The 18,555-nt window shown below is 42.1% G+C and overlaps 1 protein-coding gene across 7 annotated transcripts in view; it reads left to right on the top strand.

Moving 5' to 3' along the window:
• Positions 1-18,555, top strand: part of LOC125284068 (protein unc-79 homolog) — a 257,979-nt gene that overhangs the window by 218,809 nt on the left and 20,615 nt on the right. For all 7 annotated transcript variants that reach the window (XM_048227819.1, XM_048227828.1, XM_048227800.1 and 4 more), the window contains 9 exons: positions 4,805-4,978; positions 5,065-5,133; positions 6,679-6,789; positions 10,656-10,760; positions 10,946-11,023; positions 11,131-11,220; positions 11,331-11,506; positions 11,831-12,014; positions 12,117-12,320. In XM_048227819.1, the coding sequence (XP_048083776.1) occupies positions 4,805-4,978; positions 5,065-5,133; positions 6,679-6,789; positions 10,656-10,760; positions 10,946-11,023; positions 11,131-11,220; positions 11,331-11,506; positions 11,831-12,014; positions 12,117-12,320 (1,191 nt within the window). The remainder of the gene's footprint in view (positions 1-4,804; positions 4,979-5,064; positions 5,134-6,678; positions 6,790-10,655; positions 10,761-10,945; positions 11,024-11,130; positions 11,221-11,330; positions 11,507-11,830; positions 12,015-12,116; positions 12,321-18,555) is intronic.

The following is an 18,555-nucleotide window of genomic DNA, read 5'->3' as shown; positions in this document are numbered from 1 at the left end:
GGGCATACCGTGCCGTGCGTCCACAGCTCTTCAGTTCTGACAAAGCCAAAATTACTCCTTTTGAAACAATGAGTGCAGGAAGCTGGCGTTTGTATGGTTATATTGCTTGGCGGGGGGATCACAAGCAGCTTTCAGCCATAAGGCTACTTTGAGAACATTTCAATTCACCCGACACTAATATTCAAAATGTTGAAAACTATTTCGGCATAGCCTATAAAGCAGTTTAATTAAATGGAATGTTAGTTGTAAACAAACAAGCTACTTAGTGAGGCTTGGCCTCACAGATCTTCGTGCCTTAGATGGCAGGAAAAATCTTCCACGATAGGCCTATTAACTAACCACCCGATTCACGTTGGCTGGGGAAGGGGCCATCAGACATTTGTGCCCAGTTAATCGGCCCTGCCCCAACAAATCACACCTTCCCACCTCTGACAGCTTAAAAGAAGTCAAGAGGACTCCTTACTCACAGACCTGTTCACAAAGCTGTGGCATTTTGCCGTGTTTTGAAATCCTATGCAGCTACAGGAGCTTCCAATCTCTAGATTTTGCAACGAACTTACATGACACAATGCCATAAAATATGCCAGTTTTAGGACACAGAATAATGTTTGTAATGATACCAGCTAGGCCTACGTTTAACAGTAACAAGTGTAATGAGCTATTCATTGTCGAAGGTGCATGGTGAAGTGAAATTCTTACTTTGGAAAACAAACATTTGCGATATCATCGCCACGATCATCAGAATATTGCAACAGATTCTGTGTTCTGGACTGCAGGTAACTTGTTAAGCCAGTGGTTCTCAAACTTTTATTTCATTCCCCACTTTGATCAAGGGGCATGACTGATGATAGTGGAGATAACGTGTTATCCCAAGGCTTTTGTAAGTCAGCATCTTCGACGGTAGTCTATTAAAAATATAAGTTTTCGATGTCCCAAATGGAGAGCCATACTTTATTGTTTTTAACGATCTCTATGCTACTCAGAAAAATGTAGGAATGGGGACATGATGAAGTAGGCTATCCAACTGTCTGTGTTAAATTATTGTGATTACGAGCCAGTGGTTTTCAAACAGTGACTCGGACATCTAACTAAATGCAACAGGCTCATATCGTCCTCGCATTCGCAAAATGAGGACCAGTGTTTTGTCAAATTGTAAATAGCTATTCGTTTTAATGATTTTTTTTAGCATAGTATGAAGTGCTTTTTGTATAGGCTACTATCTTAATCTTGGAATATGGGGAGGGAAGTGGCGCGTCTGCAGTCAGCCAAATATGAATGTAATTCTGCGGCATAAAGCAGATGTATTTGTTTATTGTACAGAAAAATAAAAATGACATGTCAAGCAGTCAAGAAGTAGGGCAAATAAAGACACTGTTTTGATTTGCGTAGTTGCGTTACCCCCAACACTGACAATAACATAGACAGCAAATTAAGATATTTTTTCGTTTTGTGGAGCGGCACCGGTAGGCTATCAAAAGCAGATTTCGATTTTCGCTACCACCGTGTAGTCAAGCCTTAAGCCATACCCAAGTAGCCTTAATCGAGGTAATGTTTAATTACGATTTATTTTGTTATTGAATTCGTAGGCTGGGATTCCTCTCGGTAACAATTACGTTTAAAGGTAGCCTAGCCTCCTGCTTTTTCAGAAGGGGCGGCAGTCAGGCTACTGAGAGAGCGATGTACAGTGGCAGAGCGACGCACAGTGGCTGAAAGTGGTACTAAAGCTTCACGCAGCTTCACGCCTCGTAATGCGTGACTGAAGTGGCCATTTGAAAGCGATGCCCACTGTAGCCAGAGAGGTAATCAAGGATCTTTGGTTTAGCCGTTTAGATGGAGACGCAACCCGGGTCATCTTCAAAACTCCACACTCTGGAAGGAGTCTTCAGATTTTTGCGTCTTCAAGCCCCGATGGCGGGGTCGCCGTGTAAACGAAAGGCACTTATGATAAAATATTTTGTTGTCTTCCTTCGCAATCGTCCTCGTATAAACGGCCCCTAAGTTTCATGAAAATCAGACAATTTATGTGAGGCGTGAAACTTTTTAAAGGTTTTTGACAAAATCCAAAATGGCGGAAAATCCATCATGACGTCATAAATAGTTGAACTCGGCTTGGTCCAAGGAATACAACGATACCTCATTTTTGACAATCGGGCCTACGGGTCAAAAGTTATGTGCGTGTAAGCACGTCCAACTTTGGCCTGTTGGTGGCGCTAGAGCGCTCGAGGTGCCGGCATGAAACTTGGTGAAATTAATCATTGGACTGTCCCTAATCAGTGTGCCAAAACTTTTCACCAGACGGTTCTATGGGCTGCCATAGACTCCAGCGGAGGAAATGGCGGAGGAAAGATGTTAAACTAGATGTACCGCAGAGCGGTACAAAATATGACCGCCGCCCAGTCCAGCACATTTTTTCCACAAAAAGAAATCACGCTGAAAGGCCTATATGATTCTGTCTCACTAAATTGCATTATCCACACTCAATTCTCACTGATATCTGCTAGACAACAAGTACCAAAACATGATTAGTTCATAGATTTCACATGTAAAATTTATTTTATTTATAATTAATTTAACCCCACCTCCATCTTGCCTGTTCATAATTCTGAGAAATTCTTGATTGTTTGTGTTATGTTTATGTTATGTGTGTGGGTGTGTGTGTGTGTGAGTGTGTGTGTGTGTGCGTGCTTGTGTGTGTGCCTGTGTATGTGCCTGTGCATGCAAGCGTACATATGTCTACTGTGTGAGTATGTGTCATACGTATGATTACTGTGAATGAATGTGTGTGTGTGTGTGTGTGTGTATCTGTTTGTGCACATGTGTGCACATGAAATGGGTTAACATGACCCCTGGAGGCAAACATACGGAAAAAAATGGTCATCCTAGGCCCTACAGTTCTCAACATATTCACAGAGAACTGTGTCTGCCCTACCCTCCTTTCGGGGGTCCAGTCCAGCGGGGGCTACAGATCAAAACGAAAAATGACGGTTCCATGCTATCCATGTGGGGGTACATGCCCACCAAGTTTTGTGTCAGCCAGAGATATTGTGATGAAAACACCTAATTTTTTGCTTTTTTAAATTTTTAACTAGGTGGCTATACATGAAATAAGTGGTAATGGCATGGGTTGACATGCCCCTTAAGACCAACATACATAAAAAGGTGGACCTCCTAGGCCCTCACGGTTCTCGAGATATTCACAGAAAACTGTCTCCGCCACCTACAGGCCAGTTGGTGTATAGTAACATAAATTAATTTATTGTGTGGCCCCCATGAGCGAATTCCACAAAACTTGGCGTGCATACAGAGGGTGTCATAATGATCCTACACTTCCAATTTCTTGCAGTTTTGACTATGTTAGGTCACAGATAACTGCGATTACAACACCTCATTTTTACTTTTTTGTGTTTAACTAGGTGGCGCTATACATGAAATGAGTGGTTATGGATGGGTTGACATGGCCCCTTGAGATCAACATACAAAAAAAATGGTCCTCCTAAACCCTACGGTTTTCGAGATATTCACAGAAAACTGTGTCTGCCCTACCCTCCTTCGGGGTCCAGTCCAGCGGGGGCTACAGATCAAAACGAAAACGATGGTTCCATGCTATCCATGTGGGGTTACATGCCCACCAAGTTTTGTGTACCCCGGTCTTTCAGTGTCCCGGGAATCATTGACGGAAATTTGGGCATGCGAAAAAAAGAAAAAAGAAAAAATCTGACTAAACCTATATGACCGCCGCTTCGCTGCGTGGCGGTCATAATAATAATAAGAAAACTAACAAACACAATGGGTTTCTTCGCAGCTTCGCTGCTTGGCCTCCCAATAAAGATATTACGAAATGCATCTCACAATGCATTTGCAAATTGATAATGACTGTTAAAAGTGATTAGGCGAGAGCACAGCTTAAGACACACTATCACAAGATATAAGCAACTGCTCTGCAGGATAAACGTTGTTTTAAACGTTGTTTTATTCAGTCATTCGCAAAAATATTAGGGTAAGTGTTGCTTTTTCCAGCCTATGTTTTCGATGTTAACCCATTGTCAGTCAATAGTGAAATTAATTTACTGCGTATAACTGTCTTGTCGTTGACTGACACCAGTTAGTTAGTTTCACTTTGCCAATGAGTTCAAATAATAGACGAGTGCAAATGCGTGAAGGCTATAGGTTTTAGTAAAGCATGGTTTAGTGGAATGTCTATTCCATACGGTCTCGCAAGCAGCCTCCTATAAATGCGCCATTGACTGTCAAAATATCGATGTATTCTTTGACATCACGCTTTGCGCCGTTAAAGGGAATGACAGATGTCATTCTCATTGGTTTAAATGATGTTACGCCCCAAACACACCCGACGAGTGTGGGAGCGAAACTGAGCGAAGTGGCCTGGCGCGAAATTGAGAGGAGGAGCGGCCAAATGAACAGCCACCTGAGCGAGGAGCGGGACATTCGCACCACTCAGCTCCGCTCACTAGCTCTGATTTGGACTATTGCCCTCTCTGGTCTGCCTAGCAAAGCCATTTACAGGCTATAATATGTTCCAAACTCCAGTTGCCAGGGTCCTAACATGCACAAAACACTGGCAGTATATCACAAGGTCAATACTTAGTCTTTACACTATTAGATGAAAAAATACCAACCCCTTGAAAAATTACTACACCATGGGCAGCCTGTGCGCAATGAAACAGTCAGACATAATAAAGAGTTAATATTAAAACTATAACAAACTATGCCCAGAGCTATGACCTAACACTGCAAATACCTACAATGAAAGGTAACTAAAATAAAATCTTACTCCACTGTCCAGGGTCTCAATAACAAGAAGACCCTCCCAGCAGGCAGTGCTATGCTTCATTGTTTGGAAAATATAGCGGCCTATATGGAGGCACTGCCAATGGATGTTCCCAGCAACCTCTGGACTTCCATCTGCAGCCATTTCCAGGCATTCTTGACCAAACTGCCCGCAGTACTCCCTCTCAAGGTATTCAGAGTAGTGTTATTGACTCATACATAACTGTTGTATGCATCAACATCTTGATTAATTCTGTTTTCAACTTCATACTATAGTGTCCACTAGATTCAGCCATCAGGGTCATGATTTGCTTGCTGAAGATTCCAGCTACCAGTGTTACCAGGGTGAGTATGGAATGCTGAACTAATTTTATAGTTTTTTATCAGCTGAAGGCTCTTGTGTGTAGTTGCATTGAATTTCACCATGTATTTTCTTATATTGTTTGAACTTGACTGTAGCATCTATCTATGGCTTTATAATATAAAAGACAACATAGCCCTGGTACATTGTTGTAGATAGTTTATACTATACAGATTTCCCAAGTTACTGAATAAAAAGATTTCAGACTGGCACGACACAATGTAGGTATGCATAGGGTCTCAGTTGGGCATCCAACAGCACTTGACTTACACATATGTAATCAAATCAGTCTCAAGCGTTGTACATGTGTATCATGACTTGAAATTGTGAAATTGGGAGACTTCCGTTCAGGTCACTGACAAGATGGCAGCATAGACCAACATCTCTCGATTAGCGAAATTCTTTAAAACCCCCGAAACCCGAAAAATTAGAGATTTCCAACGAGATAACAAGACTCAGTTGGAAGACATTAAAGTAGAAATAACAACAACAAACACCAGGCTGGATGATGCTGAAGAACAGATTGTTAAGGCCGAGGATAGGATCCAAAACACATAGAATTGGGTATCATCTGCGTATAAGTGGTATTGAATATTGTATTAATTACAAATGGAGCCCAGGGGAAGCATGTATAAAGAAAATAATAGAGGCCCTAAAATAGAACCCTGGGGGACACCACACTTAATGGGAGCAGATGATGATAAAGCATTACCTATATGCACTGAAAAAGATCTATCAGTTAGATAAGATCTGAACCAGTTTAACACAGTGCTTTGCAGACCAACTTCAACTTCCAGGCGTTTTAAAAGGATCTTGTGGTCAATGGTGTCAAAAGCAGCACTAAGATCTAACAGGACCAATAGGGAACAAGAGCCAGAGTCAACAGAGAGCAATAGATCATTATGGACCTTAAGTAAGGCAGACTCTGTACTATGAAGTGGTCTAAAACCAGATTGAAACTTGTCAAGGATATTAGAGGTGTTTAAATAGGAAGAGACTTGTGACAGAACAACTTTTTCTAAGATCTTAGAGAGAAAGGGCAGTTTAGAAATGGGCCTATAATTTTTCAAATCAATGGGATCAAGGGAAGGTTTTTTTCAGGAGAGGTTGCACAATAAGCGTGTTTTAAAGTCAGAGGGTACTACTCCATTAGCCAGGGAGCTATTAATGATGCTCAAGATAAAAGGGCAAATAGCCGCAAAAGCCGCAAATAGCCGCAAAAGCGTCTTTGAAAAGGTGAGATGGAAGAATATCAGAGTGGCAAGAAGAGGGCTTCATATGAGAGACCAAGTCTGACAACTGTGAGGAAGAGACTGGTTGGAATTGTTGGAGGCGGCAAACTACAGACTGATACAAAGCAGGATCAGAAATTGATTGGTGAAATTGGTGTCAAAAGCAGCACTAAGATCTAGAAGGACCAGGAGGGCACAATGAGGTTGAAATGTTTGTATTTCTCTTGCTGTTATACTGCATAAAACACTGTTGATGGAAAGACTTTAATCCCAACCTTTGGATTTTCCCCTTTATAGAGTCTCCTGGAACCATTTTCTAAGCTGCTTAGTTTTGTCATCCAATATAGTGTATTTAGCCTCTCCTACTTGGTGGAACTCTGTGGACTTTGCTACAAAACTTTCAACAAGGTAAGTACTGTTATAGTGGGCAGTGTAGAAGTGGAAGACGGTCACGGTTACTTATAGATTTGATAGTGTAACGATAGTGCATGAGACACTTGCGGACTGGACACCAGAGACGGATGCATTAAGTCAAAGACGCACCCTATTTTCCGCTATAATCAATGGAACTGGCGCAGCGAAGATTCTGAAAAAATGCCTTTTCATTTTGTTTAACCCAAGTCAGTAGAACAGTCAGAGACTGAGCCATTTGTCACTTCGTTCACATGGAGTTGACAGACTAATAAAAATGCACAGGACTGCGACGAGGGCGAGCAGGGTTAGATTTCTGATCGATGGACAAAGTTTGCCAGGGCGGATAAGCATAGCAACTAACATGATTAATCTAGCAATCAGCATAGTAACCACCATAACTATCCTGGCAACAGTCTAGAAACCACCTCAAGTACCATAGCAACAGCCTAGCAACCATGGCAAATACACTAGCAACAGACTAACAGCCACTTCCATAGTTACAACCTTGCAACCAATATGGCTTCCGCTTCTTATTATTCCGCTGACTGTTTTTTCCGTTCGCAATTTCACTTCAACCGTTTAACTTCGTTCAAACGTCATAATGTAGGTCTCCAAATGGACATATACTTTTTAAACTATGAATTAAAAACGATTTAAAATTTCGCCAAAGACTTCACGATTACAATCCTGTGCCAGGTGTTCAGGCCACCTGCAGCAACAGTCAGTTTCTCAGGCTTTAAGCAGACAGTTCAACTGTTTCCTCTGCCCACAACTGTTTTAAAATAAAAGTCCTCACTACAATAATTCACTGTTAAACAATTTAACAATTTAAACTACTCAACTACTTAACTGACAGTTGGAATAACAGTTATCATGAACTATGCGTTCAGTCAACTATATTAAACCTACCTAGCAACCAACATAGCAACCATTGAAATAAAGCATCTATGTCAGTTTTCATACCAACATGATTATATTAGCAAACCACTATAATAACTTATTTATTTCTGATAGTAGCGACCATGGATACCCTAGCAACAACCTAACAACGACCTCAAGTACCCTAGCAACAGCCTAGCAACCACTTTCACAGTTAAAACCTACCAACCAACATAGCAACCAACATGATTAACCTAGCAACCACCATAACTACCCTAGCAACAGCCTAGCAACCACCTTGAATACCCAACCAACAACCATGTCAAATACCCTAGCAACAGTCTAGCAACCACCTCTAATGTTACAACCTAGCAACCAATGTAGCAACTAATGAGATTAACCTAGCAACCATCATAGCACCCACCACAACTAACCTAGCAACAGCATAGCAACCACCTAAAATACCCCAGCAACAGCCTATCAACCACTTCCATGATGACAACCTAGCAACCAACATGATTAGCCTAGCAACCACCATAACCAACCACCGTGGTGAAAGCGGGCAAGCACATTTCATCCTCCCTCAGCACAGGGCCCCCCCCAGGGTTGTGTTATGTCCCCTCTGCTGTACTCCCTGGACACACACGATTGTGTAGCCACCGCAGACTCCAATACCATCATTAAGTTTGCTGGCGACACCATAGTGGTAGGCCTAATCCACAACAACGATGAGACAGCCTACCTGGAAGAAGTGAGGTGCCTGACCTAGTGGTGTCAGAGGAACAATCTCCACCTCAACGTCAGCAAGACTAAAGAGATGCTGGTGGACTTTGGGAGGAAGCAGGCGCGGGACTTCACTCCCTTATCCATCAACAGGACCCCTGTGGATAGGGTGGATACATTCAAATACCTCGGTGTCCAGATCACCGAAGATCTGACATGGTCTACCCATCTGGTCACTGTGGTAAGGAAGGCCAGACAAAGACCGTACCATCTAAGGAGGCTGAAGAAATTCAAAGCATCCAAAACAGTCCTGCAGAGCTTCTACTCCAGCACCATTGAGAGCATCCTGACTGGGTGCATCACCACTTGGTATGGAAACACCACCATGCAGGACCGTAAGGCTCTGCAGAGAGTGGTGCGTTCAGCTGAACGTATCATAGGGGGGCAACTCCCTAACCTAGGAGACATCTATACCAAGGGGTGTAAGGACAAGGCCACCAAAATACTTAAAGACCCCAGCCACCCAGACTATGGTCTGTTCTCTCTGCTTCGCTAAGGAAGCAGATATTGTACACTGGCTGCAAGGACTGAGAGACTCAGGATGAGTTTCTTCCCCCAAGCAGTCCGGTACCTAAATGGCACTGTTTAAGCAGTTTTTATTGAGTATACCACTGTTCCCCTGTAGAGAATACCACTTCTTCCCTATCTGCAATAATCCCCTGACATCTTGAATGTATTGTTTCTTGTCTGTTACTGTTTTTGGTAGGTTGCTATGTCAGTTTGTGTGTTTTTGCTTGGCATGGAGCCGACTGTAACATTTCACTGCATTTTATGTATGTGACAAGTAAAATCTGAATCTGAATCTGAATATGCACGATTTTGAACATATTTTTGGTAGATAGATCTGAACATATGATAAAGCCAGGTACAAAATATTTTTCTTCATTTTGTTTACATACAAGATGAAAATAAAATTACAGAGGGATTTCAGGATATCTGCTTTCATTACCTAGCCTGACCTCGGCCTGTCTATTCATTACCTAGGAAATCAAAATATACTGTCCATAGCCTTAAAAAATTGATTTTTGCCATATTGTTTTGATTAAAATGTCACAATCAGGCAAGAAATTATTTATTAACAAATCCCTGCCGTGTCTCGCCTTAACGTAGAAACTTCATTCCAACTTTGTAACGTAGGTCTTGAAAAGAACACTTGAGCAGTGTATTTTTCACTTTTGTAAACTTTATACTTTTTGAGATATTAACAAAAAACAAGCTTATTTTTCCCAATAGACTCTGCATTGGCACTATGATATCATAATGGGCTAATTAAATTGATTTTTCATCCTCTTCAAACCATTCACTCATCCACCCATTAAACTATCTATCAACATCCATTAAACAATCTGCCTATCAACATCCATTCAACTTTCTGTCTATCAACATCCATTACAATAGCTACATTCAACTTTTAAACTATATACTCTGTCTCAGGCTTTAAGCATACAATCTGACTCTCTTAAGACTACAGATCCTGTTCAACTGTTTCCTCTGCCCACAACTGTTTCAAAATAAAAATCCTCACTGTGATTATTCACTATTAAATAATTTAACCATTTAAACTGAAACTATTTAACTGTTCAGCCATTCCAACTGTCAGTCATCATCAACTATGACTCCTAGGACTCCTGCCAACTGTTTCCTCTGCCCCCAACTGTTATCAAATGAAAGTTTGTTTTTGCATTTTACGTTTTTGCATTTATTTTTTGCATTTTCATGCACTGGTAATTCCTCATAATTACATTTTCTAGTTTAGATTAATTAATTGCAGATTAATTAATTAGATTAATTGTTTTAATCACTTGCCAGCCCTAATATCCATAAAGATTAGATTTCTGGGCCTATCCTTAGACTGAAGTTTTTTAGAATTAGCTTTTTTTTTTTGGTGGGTACTCTTTTTTTTCACCACACATGTGTTTTTTTTGGCAAACTCCTGCCAAAAATGGTTTCTGTCTGGCCACTCTACCATAACGGTCTGTCTGATGGAGTGCTGCACTGATAGTTGTCCTTCTATGTGCTGTATACAGTCCTTCTGTAGCTGGATACAAATGTAGAAGAACTTTAATTTGTGAAAAATAGGAGCAAAAACATTTTTGTTCAATATATATTTAAAAATATACACCACTCAGATGGTTCACATTTACATATGAAACAATTTATTCTTTAAATATTTCAGCCTTCTTTTTTCTTCATTTTAGGAGAGAGACAAGTCCTATATGTCTCGCATTGTTGTACTAGAGTTGCTTCAAGCATTAAAGTTCAAGTCACCCCTCCCTGACACCAATCTGCTGTTGCTTGTCCAGGTAATGTCTCTGGACACTTACTTACTTACTTAATGTTCAGTTTACTACCAAGAGAGATCTTGCCCAGTGATTCCATACCAAAATGATCAATACTTGGTGTAATAGTCAATTTCATGCACTGATGCATAAATAAAGTTCACATTAGCTTCATTACTGACTTCCTTATCTCTGTGTTTTTTGATAAGTTTGTTTGCACAGACCTTGGCACCCGCCTTGCAGAGTCCACTATCTTGCAGAAACACATGATTGCCTCCCTCCCTGTGGTGAGTCCACTGTTCATGTATGATTCACTCATTTACAGAGCGGTGTTTCAGTAGCTCACAAATGATGATTTTAACCACCCCGGTCATTGGATCTTTCTTTTTCTTAGTGTACAACTGCTGCTATGGAGTGCATGAGACAGTACATCAATGAAATACTGGACTTCATATCAGACATGCACACATTAACCAAATTGAAAGTAAATTGTCTCCCCTTTCATATTTACAGAAATGTATGATACTCAAGTTCTGTGATGTAGGTGTCAGGTGGTCTTGATCGTGTAGCATTCTCAATTTGTTCTCAATATAGAGTCATATGAAGGCTTGTTGTCAGCCTCTTCATGAAGATACTTTTGGAGGGAACTTGAAGGTTGGTTTGGCCCAAGTAGCAGCCATGGAAATAAGCAAAGGCAATCATCGTGATAACAAGGCTGTGGTCCGACATTTACCATGGCTATACCATCCACCATCAGCCTTGCAGCAGGGGTGAGAGACATCAATCCTAGCCATCTCAAATATGTGTACATACGTTAACATGCATTTCCGTAAAGATGAAGTCATAGCCGGAAACCATGAATATCTGTATCAACATGTTTTTCTGTTCTAGCATTGTGAAACCAAAGATGATAGACCTAGGAACAGATCAATCTGTAAAATGGCTTGACCATAATTCTTCCATCAGTGTCAAGAACTTGTAATACTTCAGATTGCCCTGTCCAAACAATCATCGATTCCTATGCTTCACTGACAGCAACAATCTGTTGATATAACCTGAAGAGATATTCTATGCATTTCTTCTTTCCTCCACAGGCCAAAGGAGTTCATTGAATGTGTGTCACATATTCGCCAGCTCTCCTGGCTACTCCTGGGATCCCTCACCCACTGTGCTTTGCATCAGGGCTCCACTTCCTGCATGCCAATCCCACTGGATGCTGGATCACAAATCGCCGACCACCTCATTGTTATCTTGATTGGCTTCCCAGAACAGTCCAAAGTATATCAATACATTTATTTAATTCTGTATGAAGAAATATAATCAGCATCTCCGTTATTCACTTAATTTTCCTTTCTTTTATCTGGCTGTGTCTCTCCATAGACCTCAGTGCTGCATATGTGTTCCCTGTTCCATGCCTTCATGTTTGCCCAGTTGTGGACTGTGTACTGTGAGCAAGCTGCTGCCACTCCTACCCTTCAGAACCAGAACCTGACAGAATATTCCTCTAGCGCCATTCTCACGGGTTTGGAGTTCTGGAGCAGAGTCACACCCAGCATTCTGCAGCTCATGGCCCACAACAAAGTGGTAAGGAAGCATCTACACCTTGGCTTCAAAGTCCATAGGTTGAACACAAACACACAAACAGAACTAGAGACAGAGGGAGGGAGACAAAAAGAAAAAAAAAATGTACACTCTTACATCAATCTACCGTATTTTCCGGACTATAAGTCGAACTGTTTTTCATAGTTTGGCTGGTCCTGCGACTTATAGTCAGGTGCGACTTATATATGAAAAAAATTATATAATTGAACATGTTTTTAAATGTTAATTTATATTAACTGACATGAACCCTACATGAAACATTACTGTCTACAGCCTTGAGAGAGCGCTCTCAAATGCACAAGTCCTGTGCACTTTCAGTCAGAGATTATTGTGCTATGCCTGAAACACACGTGCATACTTAAATCCTAGCCGGGCCTCAGATTCGGACAAATAAAAGCCAGTATATTTTTGTTTCAAATTAACTCATAAAAAACCTTAATCACCATGAGTGTTCCAAAAAAGTCATTGTCCTCAAGTCTCTAACCGGTCAAGCTACCAGTCGCACGCAGCCCCTGTCTGAGCTAGAGGCTGAAGCAATAACCTACATTTAAACACAATTGTTGCTGCCAGGCATCAGCCTACAAATTTTATAAAAAAGTAAATCATGCATCTTCTCGACCTCTTAGACCTCTTTGGCTATATGGAATAAGGTTTCCCTTGCAGCACAGCACACTGAAATGAATGCAACCGGATACCTTATCTCACAATAAGCGGATGGAAATTCCGACACACTTTCATACATAAAACTTAATAGTGAACCATTGCCATTGATAGCCTACTGGTATGCCGCTCCAAACGAAAAGTATAGGCCTATGTCTCACAGTAAAACACAAGAAATAAAGGCCTATAGCTGACTCGAATAAGCCACGGTCCAAATAAAGGTGCTGTGCTTTGCCCAGCCATAATTTGAGGATTTAGGCTACGATAGTCTTTACATTACATTACATTACATTACATTACATTACATTTGGCTGACGCATTTTTAGCCAAAACGACTTACAACATGGTAAACAGTTTAAGTTTTAAAGCAATTCTCAACAATTTTAGGACAATTTAAAAAACGGTAGAGTACAGTAAGAATAAGTGCATCAGTGAGTGCTGTTTTTAACAGTTACGTGTCAGTTTAAGATGGCTGGTGAGTGCTAGGATTAGCAAGACTTGTTGTAAGTGGTGCTATGAGAGGAGATGTTCTCTAAAGAGCTGGGTCTTCAGGAGTTTTTTGAAAATGGAGAGGGATGTCTCTGCCCTTGTAGGAACTGGCAGTGTGTTCCACCAACGAGGAACAACAGATGAGAAAAGTTTGGATTGGCCTGAGCGTACCGGTGGTAGAGCTAGCGTCGTTCGTCTGAGGAGCGCAGCGGTCTGGAGGTAGCGTATGTCTGTATGAGGGCATTCAAGTAGGTGGGAGCAGAACCGGAGACTACTTTCTAGGCAAGGGTTAGAGCCTTGAATTTGATGCGGGCCGCCATAGGTAGCCAGTGAAGCTGGATGAGCAGCGGGTAACATGTGCCCTTTGGGTTGGTTGTAGACCAGGCGCCGCCGCTTGCGTTCTGGATCATCTGAAGGGGTTTCACTGCGCAGGCTGGGAGACCTGTCAGAGAGGCGTTGCAGTAGTCGTGAGATGACTATTGCCTGAACCAGAAGTTGGGTAGCATCTTGAGTCAAGTAAGTCCTGATTTTCCGTATGTTGTAGAGTGCGAAACGGCATGACCAGGCGACTGAGGCAACATGATCTGAGAAGTTTAGTTGGTTGTCGAGAACAACACCTAGATTGCTTGCAGTCCTGGTAGGTGAAACAGACAGGGAGTCAAATTTGATGTTGATGTCGTGGTGTATGGTAGGTTTAGCTGGGAGGACCAGCAGTTCAGTCTTTAAGAGGTTTAGCTGGAGGTGGTGTGCCTTCATCCATGTAGCTATGTCTGAGAGGCAATCCGAGATCCGTGCTGAAACCAAGGGGTCATCAGGGGAGAAAGGACAGATAGAGCTGTGTGTCGTCTGCATAGCAGTGGTATGAGAAGCCATGCGAACGGATAATCTGTCCCAAGGAGGTGGTGTAGATAGCAAAGAGAAGGGGGCCCAACACTGAGCCCTGCTCGTTCAATGCCTTTGGATAGAAAAGGCAGGAGTGAGACAGGGCGGTAGTTCTCGACTTGAGCAGGGTTGAGAGAAGCTTTCTTAAGTAACGGAGGTTAGCGAGGCATTGATCACATGTGTGATAGCTGGTGCGATGGTCGGGCTGATGGACTGAAGTAGGCTCGTAGGTATAGGGTCCAGCGAGCATGTGGTAGGACGGCTGTATGTCAGGAGTCTAGAAACTTCACTCTCGGAGAGAGGCGTGAATGCTGAAAAAAAGATGTTCTAGCAGTCCCTAAGAGGTTGTAGGAGTGCGTATCTGAGTCAGATGCGCTGAGTGGGCGTCAGAGAATTGACTGCTGATTGAAAAACTCCCATATTCCACTTTGTTTGTAAAAAAATGAAGGGTATCTGCAGTAAGGCTGGATGGAGGAGGAGGCAGCTTAGGGTTGAGTAGCGATTTGAAGGTTGAGATATTAAAACCTATGCCAAGAGTGTCTGTAGCAGTGCTGTTGATTTTGTCATTGTAGAAAGTCGCCTTAGCAGCAGTGATGCTGGCTTTGAGAAGGAGGTCAGGAGTGTCTGGTAGTTTTGAGGTCATCAGTTAGTTTGGATTTGTGTCATTTCTGATATCTCTCTCCGAATAAGGATTGAGACTTTGTTTGCTCTGAGTTTGGTGCGCCAGGTTTTGAGAATCAGAGGGTATCATTTAGCCATGGATGAGTGTTTGGATCGCTCTAAGACTTCTATCCCTCTGGAAGACTAGATCGAGGGTGTTGCCAAGTTGAGGTGGGGTAACATGCTGCTTTAGCTCCTAAACTGTCCAACACATTAAGGAGAAAGCACTGGCTTTGCATCAGTTGTCTTATTGACATGAATATTAAGTAAAACCCATTTTACAATTATCGATCATAGCTAGTGATGATGAAGCGACATAAGTTCAGTAGAGAAAGCCAGTCCATGGTTTGGGAGGTGATTATGGGTTAATAGGTACAACTGGGTGCCTTCAGGGGAGGGGCAATATACTCAAAGAGGCCGAGGTCGCCAAAGTTGACTCGTGTGCAACGCACCTGGTTTACCTTGTGGGGGACAAGTCTCAACAAGAACAGCTTAAGCTGTCTGAAGTCAGCCAAGGTTTCAACCTGGCCTTGTGGTAAGAGGGCACAGCTCGTCTTAGTTCTGCTCAACAGAGGAGCGAGGAAGAGAGCAACAGGGACAGAAAGTTACGATAGTGCATGGCATGGTTAAGAAATATTGGAGGACAGGGGAGTGAAATCAGGGCATCTGGCATTTGTATGTGTAAGAGGTAACGTTACTTGGAAAGGTGTCGAGGAACTGTTCATCCTTCCTCAATCTGATGGAGGTCTATTCAGCTTGAGTTCCACTATCTTTTTTGCTGAAGAAGAACATGAGTGCCAGCCACAATTTTGCATCGTCTCCTTGGCCGAGAACTCATGGTGGCATCAATTGACGGCTGCATCACTTTGTTTAGAAAATGGCCGAAGGGTATCTGCAGTAATGGATGCAACAGGGTTAATTACTTGTGAAGGTTGGATCGAGCTGTCTTAGCCAGTGATTGTGGTCAGAATGTCTGGTAGACACGAGCTCAGTGTGGAGCAGAGCGAGTCTGTGGCCTCATTAACCTCCAGAAAGGAGAAGGTGTTGAGTGGAGGTAGACCGGAGGCAACCACAGAGGAAAAGTCCGTTGGAGACAGGTTCCGGACGTTGCGGCGGAACGTGACCATCGGCTGAGGAGCCGGAGGCTGTTCTGTCAGGCTGACGTTGAACTGGATGAAGAAGTGGTCAGAAAGATGGAGAGGCGTCACCATGAGGGTGTCTGTGCTGCAGTTCCGAGTGAAGATCAAGTCAAGCTCTTTGCCAGCTTTGTGAGTCGGTGGGATTTGAACCAGTTTGAGGTCGAAGGAGTGGATCAGGGCCAAGAAGTCTGCTGAGCCAGGGGCATCTAAGTGGATGTTCATATAGTGTGGGATAGTGTGGGATAGTCTGTCCCCTAAACATTCCTCACCCGTTATCTAGACATACATGAAAACATTTTTAAAAACAAAACTCACTGCCATGTTATATTTGATCGCTGTTTTGCTACTAATTATCTTTCACGTGAATACGCACAGAAAGTGAAAGTAGGCCTTATACTTGCGCTCCGTGTCTGTAGCTGTCTGTTCACGTCCGCAATTGATTATAACGTTCCTCAAATGGAGAATCCATGTTCTCTCGCTTTCATGCTTCTGTTTTTGCAAAATAGGCTACTTGACGGTTCCTGATCGCTAAACGTTTGTTTTCCTTTCCTGTCGATAGCAGTTGATGTAGAAGCACCTATAGGCTATAATTTGACTTTAGCGGTGACAAATCCTGCTGAGAGAGAGAGAGAGAGAGAGAGAGAGAGAGAGAGAGAAGAGAGAGAGGCACCCCCAAAGTGGTGCCTCTGCATGGGGTTCAATTGAAGTCAGAGTTGCATGGTCCGTCCAGTCAATAGTCCCGCATTCAGACCGCTCCATTATTAGATTAACGTCAGACAGCGCTGTAAAATGTGTGCGAATTTCTCGCATTATGATGGCTAGAGTTGCGGGACTTTTATTAGTATGTGCAATACCCGCAATCCCGCGCTGAAATTTAGGCCCTGGTTTTAAATGCGCATCTTTTTTTCTCTCGCTCTCTCGGCGAGCATTTGTTCTGCTGCCAGCTTGTTCGAATATATCGTCCAAAATGCTTGATTGTATTGCATTCTCCACATTTTTAGCAAAATTTTCATGTACCACATCAGCATTTTTGTTCAGTAAATTTTTTGTGAATTGCTTTACAATAGCGTTGGGCCTATAGGCCTATCGCCTGGCTTGCTTCAGTCTCGTCTAAAACTGCATCTTTTTCTCTCTCGTGAGCATTTAATCTGATCCCAGCTTGTGACTCCACATCGCCCAAAATGCTTGATTGCATTGTATCCACATTTTAGATACATTTTGGTGTACCACATGGCATTTTCTTTCAGTGAATCTTTTGCTTTGTAATTACCTTCCTGCCCTCCTCTTGGCTGCCTTCACTCCTTCATCTTTTAGGAGTGTTTAATCTTTTTGGCCTCAATAATCCAGTTACATAGTCTCTGTTTTTGGTTTTGGATTTTGTGAAATACATTTCTAAATGCGACTTATAGTCCGGTGCGACTTATATATGTTTTTTTCCTGTTCATGACGCATTTTTTGACTGATGCGACTTATACTCAGGAGCGACTTATAGTCCGGAAAATACGGTAATCAAAATGTAAAGAATCCTGTGCCATGAAAAACTCATATTTTCTTACCTAAAAGTCATACAAGGAAGTTTTCTATGAAAATGTACAGTGGGGGAAATAAGTATTCAACATTTTTTTTCAGTAAGTGTACTTCCACTGAGGCTATTCGGACCAAATTTTTACCTTTGGTAATCCACACGTGAAAAATCCAAACATTAATGTCCATAAGTAGAGTTATGGAGAAAAAAAGTGGAATGGCACAAGGAAAAAGTATTGAACACGATAAGAAAAAGCACAAAGGCAAGAAATGGCAAGGAACGATCTGGAATATATAAGTAGTTAGAGAGTAATTATCCCTCCTATCTGTGCAATTAATATAAACTGGGTTAGTACATACTGGTGGGCTATAAAAAGGTTTTTTCCTCTATGTTGATTTTAGCATGGCGGCCCGCCACAGCAAAATTAATGCCGCCATGGTATCAGAATCAGGGCAGACGCACAGTTGCTGTTGTCTTTTAAATAATCCTGCCGACGTATCCTCCCCGCTGGTTGCCGCTCGCATTGCAATTTAACAATAACTAAAACTAGTCAGAGGTTATTATGGCCCGTCCAGTTTCACTTCACATATTACATATTGTATTGATGTAGCCTATTTAAAACATTAACTTTCTTCCCAGTATTTCCTCTTCATTTTGTAGCGGTGGCCATGCTTCAGAATTAGGGCAGACACTGTCTAGTTTTATTCCATAAATATATTGTTTTTATAGATGTTAGTGGCATGCGCTATCAAGAGCTTCCATGTGCTACGGATGTTTGTCAACATTGCAAAAACTGAGGGAAGTTTCGCACAACTTGCTTTAAAGGTGTAGCACAGGCTAAGGAAAACCCATTAATTTCTGG

Source organism: Alosa alosa, chromosome 2, assembly GCF_017589495.1.
Source record: "Alosa alosa isolate M-15738 ecotype Scorff River chromosome 2, AALO_Geno_1.1, whole genome shotgun sequence".
Lineage (NCBI taxonomy): Eukaryota > Metazoa > Chordata > Actinopteri > Clupeiformes > Clupeidae > Alosa > Alosa alosa.
The sequence above is the reverse complement of the archived record's forward strand: the minus strand, read 5'-3'. Positions and strand labels throughout refer to the sequence as shown.